This window comes from Ziziphus jujuba, chromosome 4, assembly GCF_031755915.1.
Source record: "Ziziphus jujuba cultivar Dongzao chromosome 4, ASM3175591v1".
Classification (NCBI taxonomy): Eukaryota; Viridiplantae; Streptophyta; class Magnoliopsida; order Rosales; family Rhamnaceae; genus Ziziphus; species Ziziphus jujuba.
The window spans coordinates 26,120,834-26,136,159 of record NC_083382.1 but is presented as its reverse complement, the minus strand read 5'-3'; the positions used below and the strand labels follow the sequence as shown (position 1 = coordinate 26,136,159).

General features: G+C 32.1%; 2 protein-coding genes across 5 annotated transcripts; one reads left to right on the top strand and one right to left on the bottom strand.

The window, feature by feature from the left end:
* Positions 1-525: 525 nt before the first annotated feature.
* On the top strand, positions 526-3,406 carry LOC107416971 (universal stress protein PHOS32). Of its 2 annotated transcripts, none has more exons than XM_016025522.4 (3): positions 526-1,458; positions 2,629-2,678; positions 3,070-3,406. In XM_016025522.4, the coding sequence occupies exons 1-2, from the start codon at positions 696-698 to the stop codon at positions 2,637-2,639; spliced, it is 774 nt and encodes a 257-aa protein (XP_015881008.1). In that variant the 5' UTR covers positions 526-695; the 3' UTR covers positions 2,640-2,678; positions 3,070-3,406. The 2 variants fall into 2 exon arrangements, with proteins under 2 accessions (XP_015881008.1, XP_015881009.1); XM_016025523.4 differs by having other exon boundaries at positions 529-1,458; positions 2,632-2,678.
* A 159-nt stretch (positions 3,407-3,565) lies between these two features.
* LOC107416969 (uncharacterized) lies at positions 3,566-8,074 on the bottom strand. Of its 3 annotated transcripts, none has more exons than XM_016025520.4 (5): positions 7,792-8,073; positions 6,281-6,724; positions 4,945-6,184; positions 4,641-4,787; positions 3,566-4,504 (listed from the first exon to the last, which is right to left on the bottom strand). In XM_016025520.4, exons 2-5 carry the CDS (start codon positions 6,329-6,331, stop codon positions 3,879-3,881), a joined length of 2,064 nt encoding a protein of 687 aa, XP_015881006.3. In that variant the 5' UTR covers positions 6,332-6,724; positions 7,792-8,073; the 3' UTR covers positions 3,566-3,878. The 3 variants fall into 3 exon arrangements, with proteins under 3 accessions (XP_015881006.3, XP_015881007.3, XP_048327310.2); XM_016025521.4 differs by having other exon boundaries at positions 7,907-8,073; XM_048471353.2 differs by lacking the exon at positions 6,281-6,724 and having other exon boundaries at positions 7,907-8,074.
* Between the last annotated feature and the right edge of the window lie 7,252 nt (positions 8,075-15,326).

The window sequence follows — 15,326 nt, the reverse complement described above, 5'->3', positions numbered from 1 at the left end:
GCTAATCTGCTATACTCCATAGATTAACATCTTTCTATCTTTTATCGGGAAAAAAAATGATTAGTATTTGAACTATCTATTTCTATATGATTTTTTTATAAATTTTTTATTAATAAAAATGGATTTACATAATAATAAAATAATAAATATAATTTAATATTTTAATTGCCAAAGTATTTTGTGTAAAAATCATATAAAAATATGTAGTTAAAAAACAATCTGATTTTTATCTCCTTTTGTTTGAGCAACAAAAGCTATTAGATACAACACGATCATGTAAATTCAACAAAATAAAAACAAAAAGAGCGACGGAGACAACGAAGACAGCTCGTGAGCAACGATAAGGATAATTCATAATAAAAGAGTTATCGTGATGAAACAAAGACTTTGGGCTGGGCTTGAAGTTGATTGAGATTGAGATAGAGATATTGGGCCAAGAAAACTAACGAGACCTTTTCTGTCTTCGGTGGAACGTCCATATCCACTGTTGACAGCTACACAAAAACAGCTGCACCTGTCAGTGGTGAGAAACGAACCCAGAAAGAACGAAAGAAACGATTCCCACTTTCTCCCTTTTCATAAGTATTCATTTCCCGTTCAAAACATTGTCACAATTTCCCCCCCAAACTCTCTTCGGTCACGATTTTCTCTCCCAGTCAAAACCCAAAGCCACAATTCCATAACTTCACTCCGCCATGAACCCACCCAAACAACCACCACCGCCGTCGAATCCTCAACCGGTTGCGCCCGTTCACATCCAACCGTCATCACCAGGCTTCTCTCTCAACTCTAGCCCAGCCTTCGGGCCCCACCGGAAGATCGCGATCGCTGTCGACCTGAGCGACGAGAGTGCCTTCGCCGTCCGATGGGCAGTGCAGAACTATCTCCGTCCCGGAGACGCCGTGATCCTCCTCCACGTACGGCCCACGAGCGTACTCTATGGTGCCGACTGGGGCTGCGTTGACCTCAGCCTCGGGAACTCCGGCTCCGTTTCGTCTGACGCAAACACCACAGAAGAATCGAAGCGGAAGCTGGAGGACGACTTCGACACCTTCACAAGCATGAAAGCCGCAAACATGGCTCAGCCTTTGGTGGAGGCTCAAATCCCGTTCAAAATCCACATAGTGAAAGACCACGACATGAAGGAACGGCTTTGCTTGGAGGTGGAGAGGCTGGGTCTCAGCGCTGTCATCATGGGGAGCCGCGGCTTCGGCGCCTCCAAACGAGGCTCCAAGGGAAGGCTCGGCAGCGTAAGCGATTACTGCGTTCACCATTGCGTTTGTCCCGTCGTGGTTGTTAGGTATCCGGATGACAAGGATGGTGCTGGTGGTTGTAACGACGGCGATGATGTTCAAGCTGTGGCGGGCAGTGGCGGTGCAGTGGTTGGGCGGCCGGTGGAGCTGCATCCTGTGCCGGAGGAAGACCAGGAGTATCATGACGCTTCCGATGAGCCCAGAGGTACTCTCTTTCTATTTGGCTAATTTATGTTTATTTGTTACCTGTATATTGATGATTAAGCCATGCATCTTGTGGTCTGTTTCAATTCAATTTAGGTAATTATACTTTGTTGTATATATATATTATTCTTTTCCTAATATAAAGGTTCTATAATTGGTGCTGCTAGTCCTATTGGTGTCAATGTCCGTTTGTTATTTGCTTTACCAAATCAACTGGATGAGTTTCGGTGCATGTGGGTTTATAATCATGATGTTTAGAAATTCGTTTTGTTCTTTGAGAAAGCGAGGAGAGCATGTGGAAATATAAGCCATTTTTATCTTGAAAAGGCGAAGATACTCCTTTACCAACGAAAAGAGCAAGTTTTAAACTTATAAATGTTGGTGCCAGTTTCTGTGGGTTCGAATTTTAGATTGGTTTCATTTAAATGGGGAAAAAAAATGTTGTTTTGGTTACTGAAATGCATCCGGAAGTTAAAAGTAACATGTTACTGAAGATTGGTAATAGTGGAATTGAGGATGTCACAGGCAACAAGATTAAGTTGGATTCAAGGTAAGCATTCAGGAACAAACTGAGGTCAATAACCATGTATGTTGGTCAGAACTATTTTGTAGCGTGCATGATTAAATATGACAGCCTAACTGATTATTGGAGTCATGAGCTTATAGGAATCTAACTAGAGAACATGGATTTAAAGAGTATGGCCCCTGTGGTTAGGACTGCAAGATAAGAATCATTAACTTTGAGACTGAAATGAATTGAGGACTTGTTCTTACATCTTTAAACAGATATGTTTGACAATTTGAAACTATAATGTCTAGCTGACCATGGAATTTTGGATATGACTTAGTTGATTTGAATCGTAGGTTTTTAGTTTGGTTGATGCCTCTGGAGTTGTTAATGCAAGGTGACTTTTAATGAATGATTTGAATGAATAGTTTCAATTAGGAATAAGAAACAGGTTAAGACATGAGATTTAAAGGCATGTTCACATGTTTGCATGGGATATGACTTTCTTGATCTATTTTTCTTGATGTGATTGAGCAGAATTGGCATTGCAGTGCCATCACTTGATAACACTGGTTTTAGAATTTTAGATAAAGCATTCTCGTTTTCATAAATATGGGTTTGAATTTCATGAAAACATCTAATTCTTATAATTTCTTCTGTCAGCAGATGTTTAATGATAGTCCAACACAATGGCAAGATCCTCCTGATTTAAGGTATAACATAAATGAATTGTCTGCTGTTGTTATCTTTATTGCAGTTTTGTTCCTGTTGTATTTATTTATTTATTTTGGCGGATAGAAGGTTCCAACTTGTGATTTTGATGTCTATTCTCTTCCAAATTTCCCTCCCATTTTGATTTAATATGCTTTTAACAAACAAACAGCAAACCTCCAGCTTGGTTACACATAAGATTAAGGTTATTCAGCAGAAATTCTGCCTATTTCATGTGTCTTCTATAGTTTTTGGAAACCGGCTTATTATTCAATGTAATTAGCCATTTCATGTATTCGTCCTAACTTCTGAACTGGATGATGTGTCCAGAACGGTATTAATAACTATTTGTTGGATGATAATTCACCTCTCATCTCTTTGCTTTTATCGCAGACTGAAGCAACCAGGAAAAAGTTTTGAGGATGCAGGTTGCAACTTGCAAAGAATTGTTTAAGAATGTGTGTTTTCTTGTCGTCACGCAACTGTTTATGCCTTGTAGATATGTGGTGTCAGTTCTCTGTTTCTTCTTCTCAACTGCCTTTCTCAAATATGAAGTGATGGTGGATATTTGTGTATAATTATTCTACATGTAAGGGATTCATTGCTCACTCGCTGCATTCTGCCAATGTTATACTAAAACCAGTTTGTAAACTTTTTGAGCATTCATTTGCAGCTGTGTAGTCAGCTTTCTACTCTATTTTGAATATAGACTGAATTGGAGTCTCGAGAAGCCAAATTGCATACTGTATGTGTTTATCATTTATTGTTTTGCTGCTGGATGAAAGCAAAAGCTTTAATAGCTGGTAAAGTTGGAGCTTGAGGGTGAAAATGGTAACCGAGGATCACCAGGGTGCAAGATTGGCTTTGCAGAAATCTACAGGTAAGCACGGTCAAAAAAATATATGGTTTGCCCATCAGAGCATATATTATAGTTATAATTCCACTCCCCTGTCTCTTATTCTTTTGCAAGCACAAGTTTGTAGCTTATAACAGGAAGACAAACTACAAAGAAATAATCTGAAATGCTTACAAGTCTAATTCAAAGCACAAAGAACAATAAACTCGGTTTGTGGAGGCACAAATCAAATGGCCATTAACAATGAAAGAAAATTGGGAAACCCACATGACATAATCCATACCAAATCAGGAAACCCACATGATATAATCCATACCAAACTGTGCTCGAAAACATGAAAACGACCTCAAAAAGCTCCCAAAGTTCCCTCACTTCGGCTCCTGCGCATGGAGAGATCTTCTGGTCTGAAGTTGAGAATTTTGCTGGTAAAGTCATAATATTGACTACGATTGTAGGCCGTTGCTTTAGTTCCACTTGAAGGAGGCAGACGTCCATGCCTGGCCCTAATCCGTTTTGGTGACTGTACTGCTTGACTTCCACGACCATGGCCTGATGAAGAAGATGGCCTCTGAGTAGAGTGGCTAGCCTTCCTTGTAGCCTTATGATCTGGTCTAAGGCTACGATCAAACTGATAGGAACTGCTGCCTAACCGAACTGATCTATCTGCAGCATCCTTCAAAGTGCTGGCTTTCATAGGTTGCCTGTTGACATAAGCCAAATGAGGAAGAAGGCCTTGAAGATATTTCTTCAACTGGTCATCTCCAACGTTCTTTTGCGCTGGATTCCCTTCCAAGCTTATGGCTTGCAAAGAATTGTAGTTAGCAGCAAGTTGGCCAAGACATTTAGCAGTTGAGATTTTGTTAAAGCGCAGATCCAACACAGTCAATTTTAAGAGGCGGTGAAGACCCTCTACCTCACTGATCTTGTTTCCAGCCAAGTACAACTCCTTCAACGATGAACAATAAGCTAGACCTACAAAAGTATTTAAGCTACATTATTAGTGATGGTTCAGCCAGATTTTAAAAGTACAAGAACTTTAAAATAACTTAACAATGAAAATAATTCAATGCTCATTATTCATAAATTGTAACTGAAAATTATGCCATACCATGTCCAATTCTGAAAATTCTGTTGTAACTTAAGTCCAGTATGCGAAGCCTTGTGAGTTCACGCAAACCCTCAATAGTGGAAATATTGTTTTTCGAAAGATTCAACATATGAAGTCCGCGAGGAAGAGCACCGGCACTTATTCTCACTGAAATAAGTACACAAAAAGAAAACTAATCAGAATGCAACATCATTAACAAAGTTCAATGGGACAAAATGTCAAACCACTAGCATTCCCAAAATAAAACAAAAGAAAAAAATAATAATAATAACAAACAGAGCAAGGTGCTGCCAGAGTTGCAAACCTATGGCATTTCCTGATAGATTCAGCACCTTCAGACCTACAAATGCACTAAGAAATGGGATTACAACCAATCCAAGATTTGCCAGCTGAGCTGTAGTAGCAACTGCATTCAAAGAAGATATATATCTTTTTGCCGCTTCCATGCCAGGAATGATCTTATCTTCCATCTTTCCTGCAGCCAAACCATTTGAATCTCTCTTAAATTGAACACTAGATTGGGGTGATTCATTTGTTTCCTCCAACGGGCTGCAATACTGAAGTTCATTAACCCACTCTTCAATACGCTTAATCTTAAAATCTTTATTTCGCAATTCAGCCCAATGGTCATTTGAGGATTCTCGTTGGAGGTTTTTCCCCGTCTCTTCCTCTTCTAGAACTGGCATTATCCAGTCCTTTGCCAAACCAGAATAATTACATGAATCATAACCATCATCAACAGAATTTTCAAAATAATTTTTCTCAGCTTTAACAACATTGTCATCTATGACTTGTTCCCGCTTGAACTGATTTTCGACCTCATGAATTGAAACTGCTTTGTGCCTAGAGTCCAAAACATGCAGATCCTCACAAGATCTTGAACGAGGAGCTAAATGCAATAAATGTCCAGAAACTGGTGTAGAGGTGCCAAGGTTGGGTACAGAACATGATTTAACAATCACAGGTGTGGTTCGAGGACTGTGGTCACCACACTCACCAGCACATTCGCTAGATAATGGAATCTCACAATTCTCTAGGCCTTTTTCTGAATGCAGTGGATCCCCAATGGAGAAAATGGATTCATTGTGCACAATTTCAGAACTTCCTTGAAAAGAGTCCAAGATAGGAGCTTTCTGATATGGATCTGATGGGATTACTTCTTGATCTTTGTTTCCATCTTTTGACACAAATCCATTATGATTTGGGGAATCATCACAAGATAATCCTTGATCTGTCTCATCTTCAGTGTCATTGTCTGCAGAAAACCTCCCCTCCTGAAACAATCCACTACCCAAAGACTGGCTTTTCTTAAGGCGCCCTACCTTATCAACCTTCGACTCACCATCAATGATAAATTTGCTCTTTATGTCCTCTGATTTCCAACCACGCTCAATAGAAGAAACATGCTTGCTGTTATTAACTTGGGCATCTCCTTGCACCTTCGACAATAAGGGGTTTTCTTGGTTATAAGAATCCTTCAATGGGTTCTGAGAACAATCTTCCAAACTTTTATGCATTGCTTCAGTGGAAGATTGAACAGTTTTCTGTTTCAGCAAAAAAGAATAGAGTCAGAATCACCCATGACCAGTTAACCTGACTACAAAAGTTGAGTGTTAGCTAGAAAGCAATCTTTGACTTACCCTAGCTTTGTGGGAATGGATGTGACCGTTGAAACACGAAAACCTAACCATTGTGGAAGCAAAGCTACATCCACATGGTCTACTTTTTCTCTTGCATAAATAAAAAATAACAACAAAGTAATCTGCTCATTCGTGTCTATAACCTTAGAAAGGAAGACCTAATATTTCTAAATACAATGACAAGCTACCATCAAGCTTCCAAAAACTTAACCCGAACTGGCCTTAGCCATAATCAAGTGATAAACCCTCTGAAACACGGCACAATCTCCAAACATGTGATGATCTTGATCTTCTTAAAACACACAGCAAAATCACTCTTTCTCTGTCACCCCACACCCTTTTAGAGGTGCGAGAAAGATATGATTTTGTTGATGCGGCCAGAGTGAAAGAAAATCTTCACCAATTAGGAGAACCAAAACTAAATCATGCATAAAAAAAGCTGGCCTGATAAACAGAAAGAAAACAAAGGGTCACAATGGCTTGAATGCATATGTAGATATCCAGGAAACAAAAATCCCCCACACACATGCAACTGACACTTACTTCTAACCGAGTAACAAACAAATATAATAATTGAACCACCTGAAATTCAAAAGATACAGCACAATGGAAACTTTAAGAATTCAAACCAAGAAAGGACAGAGTATATCCACAGGGTCACTATCATTTATTTATCATCTCCTATCATCTTTCCTATTTGGACGCTAATGATCCAAAACGTTAGTTAAAGAATGAAAAAATATGGTTCATCATATAAATCTTTTGTAAGTAATTAGCAATCTCCTTTTTTTCCTTGTCATTAAGTGGAAATTCACCCAAAACTCAATATATAAATATATTAATAAACTAACAACCATGTATCAAGTATTCATGCAAAAAGAAATTCAGAAATTTCACATTGTATTCCTCAAATGCAATCAGGACATCAAATTTCCAATCTTCTTATAAAATCTCAAAATTCATTAATCAGTCTCTCTTTCTTTATTAGCAATACAGAACAAGATTTGGCATTGACTTTAAATAGAGGGGAGGTAAAACATTAACATAGCTGTGGATACCCAAAAAAAACGTAATCCAAATAATCAAACAGCTCTTTATGAATTACGATAAGGGTATCATTTCAGAATCTTTATAAACTCAAGAAAAAGATACGAACAGAAAAAGCGTGCAAGATAAAACCACGTTGACAAGATTTAATGCAGCCTATTATCTGAATGGACGTTAAGAAAATTGATTTGATTCAATCCAATCTTATATTTCATTCAATAAATATAAATCAACAGCTCTTTCTCTGTTTCCAATATGTATGAATTTGGATTGATGTGCAAAATGTTGACCCAAAGAGAGGCTATTAATTACTTGTACCCCCCAAAAAAAAAAAAAATTACTTCTTGCAAACAAAATAATAACAATAATAATAAGCATTTAAACAAACAGAACAGATTAATAAAACAAATAATTCGACCCAAAGCAATAATGAAAACTGAAACTGGTAACGAACAGATACATACCAGAAAAACTGATAATGAAGAATCCAAAACAGAAAACATGATTTTTGTTTTCAAAAAACAGAAACCCAACTAAGAAAATAAACGAATGAAACAGGGATGGGATCTGGGTTCTGACCTCTCCTTAGCCAGATTGTAAATGGCGGACTCTTTCCACAAGGATATGAAAAAGCCTCTATTTCCTGCAGACAACATAACAATACTACCTTTGATTTTAAATTATATGAATTATTTAATTTTGAATATACGGCGTGCAACACAGCTTTAACACCAACCCTAAACGCTTGGATTGGCTGTGATTTATAAACCCCCATCAACGGCTCAGGATTTTTTGTAAAAATTATATATTCTTATTGAATAAAGAATTCAAAAAATAAATAAATAAATAAATATTTTTGTGAACCGAACGAAATTGAAAAGGAAAAGGAATTAAATGAGGTTCAGATTTTGTTAATTTGTGGCTAATAAAAGAAATTGCGCTTTACTTCTTTTCTTTTTTTCTCCTTAATTTTTTTTCTAATGAATTAATTTATTTACATTCAAATTAAAGAAAAATAAAAAGATAAAAAAAATAAAAAAATAAAGAACAAAGATGAGAATTTGTGTCCACAAATAGCGTAGAGGCGTGACCTGACCAGCGCGTTTTCTTCACGCGCCTTAAGGATTTTAGCTATATGGTCTCTTATTTTCTTCTATATTCGTTGGTTAATTTTGTTTTGTTATACTTTTCTGTGGGAATGGAATCATAAGTTTATTACTTTTCTTTCTATTTCTCTCGTCGGTTGGTGCGGTGGCCCGGAGATAAGAATTTTCCAATTGGGAATAGGAATGTCCCTAGCTTTTTCTTTTTCAATTATGACGATGTAATTGTTTTTTTTTTGAAGGTTTAGTTTAAAATATTAGATTATATTAGATTAAGATTTATATCAATGGAATAAGTGGGAAATATATTTGGTAGGTGAAACACGTGATGGATATTTATAACTTGCTATTTTTTTCACATTGATATATATAGATAGAGAGAGAATTTTTTTTTGTCATTGAATGACTTCATACTAATGTTATCAGAATTGTTGATTGTCTCTCTAGTTGTCACACATAAGTTGATGTTAGCATTTTAAATCATTACTATGTTGAGGATAAATCAATGTGGATGCTCTCTCGTTCATTTTCAATGGTTAACACTCCATCCTTTCATTAAAGCATTTTATATCTTAGGGTTAAAATACTAGCTTTTTATACCTCAAATCACGGAAAACAAAAAATTAATTGAGGAAATTTATGGTTAATTGTACATACTCTAATTAAAAAAAAAAATTCACAATTAACAATAAAAAATAAAATTGCAACAAATATTCAAATAAACGTCATATGAAATATTCTTGATTAATGAATCAACTAATATTTAATCAATTAAAACTAATGACCACTGCATACTGCTAAAATAAGATACATTAGGCTTTGTTTGATGTAACTTTTATTTCTATTTCTTTAAAAGAATTTTATAAGAAAGTCATTTTACACTAGTTTATTTTGATTGTCAAAAATTTTGTTTAAAAAAATAATTATAAATGCTCTTAAACGTTTAAAATGTTTTTTGAAAATTATCTAAATATCTCCAACATCAGTTTTTTGAATTTAAAAATTTGCTTCTTATTTTTCAAATTATACTAAACAGGACCATAACATTGGTCAGAAAAATGATGTCAAATGAGGCATATGTATAAGAACCCAAAAAAAAAAAAAAAAAAAAAGGAAAAAAAATTAAAAAAAAAGGAGAATATAAAGACAAAGAACAAAGGAAAAAGGATTAAAAAGAAAGGCAAACCCAACGAAGAGCATTGAAGATGCTTTTCACTCCTATTATGCCTATGCTAATATTTATTGCTTCCCCACTGGCATCGCCAATTTAGATTCTTCTATTTTGGGTCGGTACTTAAGTGTTTGGTGTGTGTGTGGGTGTGTGGGTGTGTGTGTGCGTGTGTGTGTGTTTTCTTTTGCCTCCTGCATTTGCGAGCTAATTATGCTAGCTTATTAAAATGCCAAATGAATGTTATATAACTAAAACAAAAGCTAACAAACCTATATCATATATTTTATGCCTTGTTCTTTTACAGGAATTTCATATTTTTCTTTTCTTTATTTTTGAATTGAAACTTTTGGATCAATTATCAGATTTGATACATTAATATAGAAGACCATAGCTATATTCTCAGAATCACAATAGGTATGCGTAGATGGAATAGGAAATAGAAATGCAAAGTAGCTTACACACCGCTCCTTTTTAATACTAGTGGAGCTTACAAACAAAATCACCTCAAAAGTATTAAAATTGATTTATTTGGTATAATAATCCTTTTTATATGTTTCGTGTTTTTTAGCCTCCACGTTTCGATTCTTTTTTTTCTTTTTTTTTTTCTGACTATTCCAATCTTCTGTATTTAACTTTGTTGTCCACTACAAGTTTTTTAGATTTTTTTTTATACTATTAATTAGTATTAAAGTAATTTCATATACCAAATTTTTTTAATCAAATTTTAGTCACCGCACCAAAAAAAAGAAAAAAAAAATTCTTTTATCGGCCAAATTTGAATTTATTGGATAGACAATCGAACGGAAAAAAATGGTACGAATAAGAATTTGAATGAACACAATATTGACTGGATGCCGGCTTAAGGCGCATGCCACTAAAACCAATATCTAAGCCCCTACTAAAAGGGGTCAAAAAAAAATTTCAAACATATTGTATTATTATTATTACAAAAATATCGATAACGGCGGTTATCATCCTATATAATAGTAAATTCTATATATATATAACTAAAAAGAGTCTAAATAACAATAAATTTCATATATATATATATATATATAAAATAACTATATAAATATTGAATTTACTACCATATAAAATGGTAATGTTACCATTGATATATATGATAATATATAGCGATATTTTTATTATTATTATTATTATTATATATAACAATTTTAATTTAATAAATAAGATAGAATAATTTTACCACCCAATCATCCAAAAAAGAGTCTACAAAACGTTTCTAATACTCAGAAGCTAGTATATGTTGTTCAACTCGCATGGTTCTTGACCAGTCATCCCCTTCGACACCACGTTCTGGGCAGCACTAACCCAAACCACATTGTCCCATCCCCTATCCTTTGCAATTGAAGACGCCCAATTTAAGGAACCAATACCTCCTTGGCTGCTTCTTCTTTATCCTTCTTCCTCCTCTGTTCTCGATTCCTCTACGATAGAATTAATAGGAAGGAGCAGTTGCTCTAGGAGGCTTCTTTGAGTTCCTGGTGGCTGTCATCATCTTGGATACGTAAAGTGGGTGGTGAAGAAGATGAGTTAGACGGTGCATTTAGATATTAGGTTTTATCGTTTATTTTCCCTCAAATTAATTCCAGAAATTATAAGAAAAATCCATAAAATCATTTTCTCAGTCACATGATCACTATTATAACTACGTTTTGACAGTAAGTGTTAATATTTGACGATCTTAATAATAAAGGATATTAAATATTAAAATTATTTTTATAATCCTTCATTAAAAATAGAAAATATTAAAGTGCCATTTAATTATTTTTTAAAATATCAAGTCCTACACTTATAAAAATGTGTTATTTATCCGATTACCATCAAAAATAAAATCATAATCATTAGAAATAATAATAATGGAATAATAGGTGGTCCGAACACAAAGTTTTAGCTATTCTCTTGTAATAATTAGCTGTTCGGTTATTGTTTTATGTGTCTAGTTATGTGTACTTATGGGGATTTTACTCATAAATACAATTGAGCATTTTCCTATTGATTTTGTTATCTTCTTTATGGCTCATATCAGGGCAATCATTCTAATTTCTTTTCTTCTTCTTTTTTCAAATAGATACTGTTCAAAGTTTTTTTCTTTTTTTTTTTTTTTTTTTTACCTACCTCCTTTTGTTCATAGCTAGGGCTCGAACTTAGCTTCATTTTAGCTCATTTAAATTCGATTTGTAAAAACAACGAACTCAGTTTGAACACAAAATGAAGTTTATGAACCGATCATAAGTAATAAATCAAGCTTATTAGAGCTTTTAAGTAGCTTGAATTTATTATTTATATATATTTATATAAAAATTATATTATAAATTTAAGTACATTGAATACATATAATGCAAAAACAATATTTTTCTATTTTAATTTTTAATTTTTAAAAAATAAATTAATTTTATAGTAAAATGAATAGAATAACTTAAATTTATTAATAAATAATGTTAAAATTTTTATTTTAAAAAAAATAATATTCAAATTTTTAAGTTTTTATATTGTAATGAACTCAAAAGAAATTTGAACTTTTTATGAACGAACTGAGCCAAATTTGAATTAGGAATTTCAAAATTTTGTAAATTTGAACACTCATAGAACATACTAACTGAATTTGAGAATCCTAGCATTTAGTTTGACTCCGCTCGTTTATACCTTTCATTATAGTTGAGCAAACATCCAAGTGAAACATTTTTATTTTTTATTTTTAAAATTGACTTTTGTTATCTTCTTTATGAAGATGACGAAGAGATTAATGAATAAACATCTTTTCATTCTAGAAAGTAGGAGTGTGGACAAGGATATAGCTCAAAGGGTCTAATTATAAGATACATCAAATTTGCTTAGTGATTGGAATCTGCCAGGAAGGAAGTAGGAATGCAAATGTCACATAAAAAAGCTTAGACATGGACATAAGATTTCATTCCAGTTTCTACGTACGCCTTCTTTTACCATATGTTATTGTCTAATTTCTTTCGTGCAAAATTAAAATAAGAAAGAAAGCGTACTGGCACAATATTCTAATTCATAAATACCAATAAAATTTAGTTGAAAAGAAATACTAATAAAATAATAATTCGGTAAATTATTCACGCAAGTTATATTATTGATGCAAGTTATACATAAGAGTTAGTTTCAACTGCATTGTTTGGACTAATTAAAAAAAGAAATCCTTGAGCTTTGAAGAAATTCAACTGCAGTCCCTTTTTTATTTATTTTTTTTTTAAAGAAATATATAAATCCGTGTGAATGTTTGAATTTTAGCATTTTCTCTTTTCATATAACAGTTGAAATTACTTTTACGGCACGACATGTTTGGATAAAGATAAAGTTAGTGGAAATCTAATTCTCTTAAGAATGTGATGATTTTTTTTTTTTTTGGATATTTATTATAAGATAGAAAAGTATGGGTCCATAAAATTATATTTCTATCAATATGGGAAAATATGTGGAAAAGTTGTTCTTATCTATATAGGTATCATTTTGAAAATTTCAGAGAAAATAGTTTTGAATTTTTTTTAAAATACATATTTGCCTTTAATTTATTATACAATATTAAATTTAATTATTTATAATTCCCAACTTTCTTATTACTCACCAAACAGATCAAGAAAAAAATTAATTATCAGGAAACAAAATTTCGAAAATTAATTTTTCTTTCAACTACGAGGCCTTATATCCTTTACTATTCATATAAAAGATACTTATACCTTCAATTAATAATGAGAGTTGAAAATAACTCAATTATTATTTTCAAAGCACAACAAAAATAAAATATGCATATAAAATGAGTAACCTAACCAAAGAGTAGCAGTAACTATAAGTAACTGAGTATATATTATTAAATGAGTAGACAATAAGTAGTTCGTAGTAGCTTGTAGCTTACAAGGATAAGGATTGATTTTTTGTTTTTTAATATCACTAAGCCTCCCTTTGGGAGGAAGGATAGAAAATAGAAATGGAAAAGGGAGAAGGTATGAAGAAATGGAGGGATGAAAAATTCCAATTTATCCCTTTTCTTATTTGGTATGACATGAAGGATGGAAAATAGTTTTTCATTTTTCATTTGGAATAGAAAAAAAATGAAAGGAAAAAAAAAAAAACTAAAATTTTATCTTATCAACTAATTATAACATTTTCAATTGTTAAAAATTAGGAATAGTATAATGAAATTAATAAATTACATTTTTAATCATTGATTTATAAAATTATCATTTATTAAAAATTTTATATTACTTAAAATAGTATGAGGATCATCGCTTAAAAAAATAATTTTCTTTTTAAATTACTTATTTTTTTCCCAAGATCAGAATTAATTGTATTTCACAATCTATAAGTTAAATGCATTTTTTAACAATATTTATGTATTAGAATTAAATGCATTTTTACCTATATTTGTTTGTTTATTTATTTTGCATTTGATACCTTTTAAATTTTAAAAATTTACAATTTGGTGACAAAAATGTTAAATTCTAATGGAACATTAACAATTCCTCAATTTTTAAACCTAAGTCTTTTTCTTTTCTTTTTGTATTTATGATTTAATCATTAATCCTTACTAGATAATTCAAAAACTCACCATTTAAAAAAAAAAAAAAAAAAAGAGAGAATGTAAGATTAAAAATGAAAGAACCATTCGGCATTTGTTAGGATTTAAAAGCCTTGACACCAAATTGTAGTTTTTTTTTTTTTTTTTAATTTATAGGGTATTAAATTCCCCAAAATAATAATAGAGACCTATAAGAAACTTTGTTTCAACGAAAGGGTAGTAAAATGCATTTAACCTTATTTTTTGTGATAAAAGTCTTTTTAATTTTACTCATATTTTTCCCCTTCAAAATTCATGCCTTCTCCTTTTTCTTTATTTTTAATTTTTAAATACAAAATATATATTATAGCTATTTTGTTAATCAATTGTGTGTGTGTTTTTTTTTTTAAATAACTCATATTAATTCTTTATTTTGTGATATCTTCTACCTTTTTCCCCCTTTTACTCGGGCTTTTATTCGTTTTTTTAATTTATTCATGCATTCCAATTTTCATTCCTTTTTTTTTTTTTTTGGGTACCCTTTAGTGTAAAAGAAAAATAAAGACGAAGAGTACGAAAGTAAAACAAAGGATTTGAGTAAAAACAAAATAAAAGCGTAATACAACAACAGAAATTATGTAAAAATAAAGAATATAAATGATAAAATCATAATTACATAAAGACACATCAATAAATTTATTTTTTTTTAAAAAAATGAAAATTGGTATCAGTTGCGATAGTAAAAAATAAAAAATGAGAGTAGATAAGATAAAATCAATACTGAAAATATAAGAAATATTTTTTTTTAAAAAAAAGAAAGAAATAAAGAAAATATCTTTAAGTCAACTATAAAATGGTATAGTTTGACAAAAAATGAGTAAAAATACCCCAAAAAAAAAATGGCTAGAGGAAGAATAAAAAAGGACATGATAAAAAAAAAATAAAAAAAAATGAACACAGACAACAAGCTAATTAAAAAAAAAAAAACAAAGATATTGACAGCCATTTATCCCAAACTTTGTCGACGTTGACATATTGCATCCTAAACTTTTTTTTCCTAGTAATTTATACTCTAAACTTCCATTGTATTTGCACCGTTAGTTGTTTTTTATTAAAAATGTATAACGGAATAATCATGTGTCATGTACGTACTTGTCAAATAAGGTTAAATTATGTAATTTTATA

Coding starts and splice junctions, on each gene's coding strand:
- LOC107416971 (XM_016025522.4), top strand. CDS start 696: ATGAACCCACCCAAACAACCACCACCGCCGTCGAATCCTCAACCGGTT.
- LOC107416969 (XM_016025520.4), bottom strand. CDS start 6,331: ATGGTTAGGTTTTCGTGTTTCAACGGTCACATCCATTCCCACAAAGCT. Junction 6,185..6,280: donor TCCATTCCCACAAAGCTAGG/GTAAGTCAAAGA, acceptor TTGCTGAAACAG/AAAACTGTTCAATCTTCCAC. Junction 4,788..4,944: donor TCTATCAGGAAATGCCATAG/GTTTGCAACTCT, acceptor TACTTATTTCAG/TGAGAATAAGTGCCGGTGCT.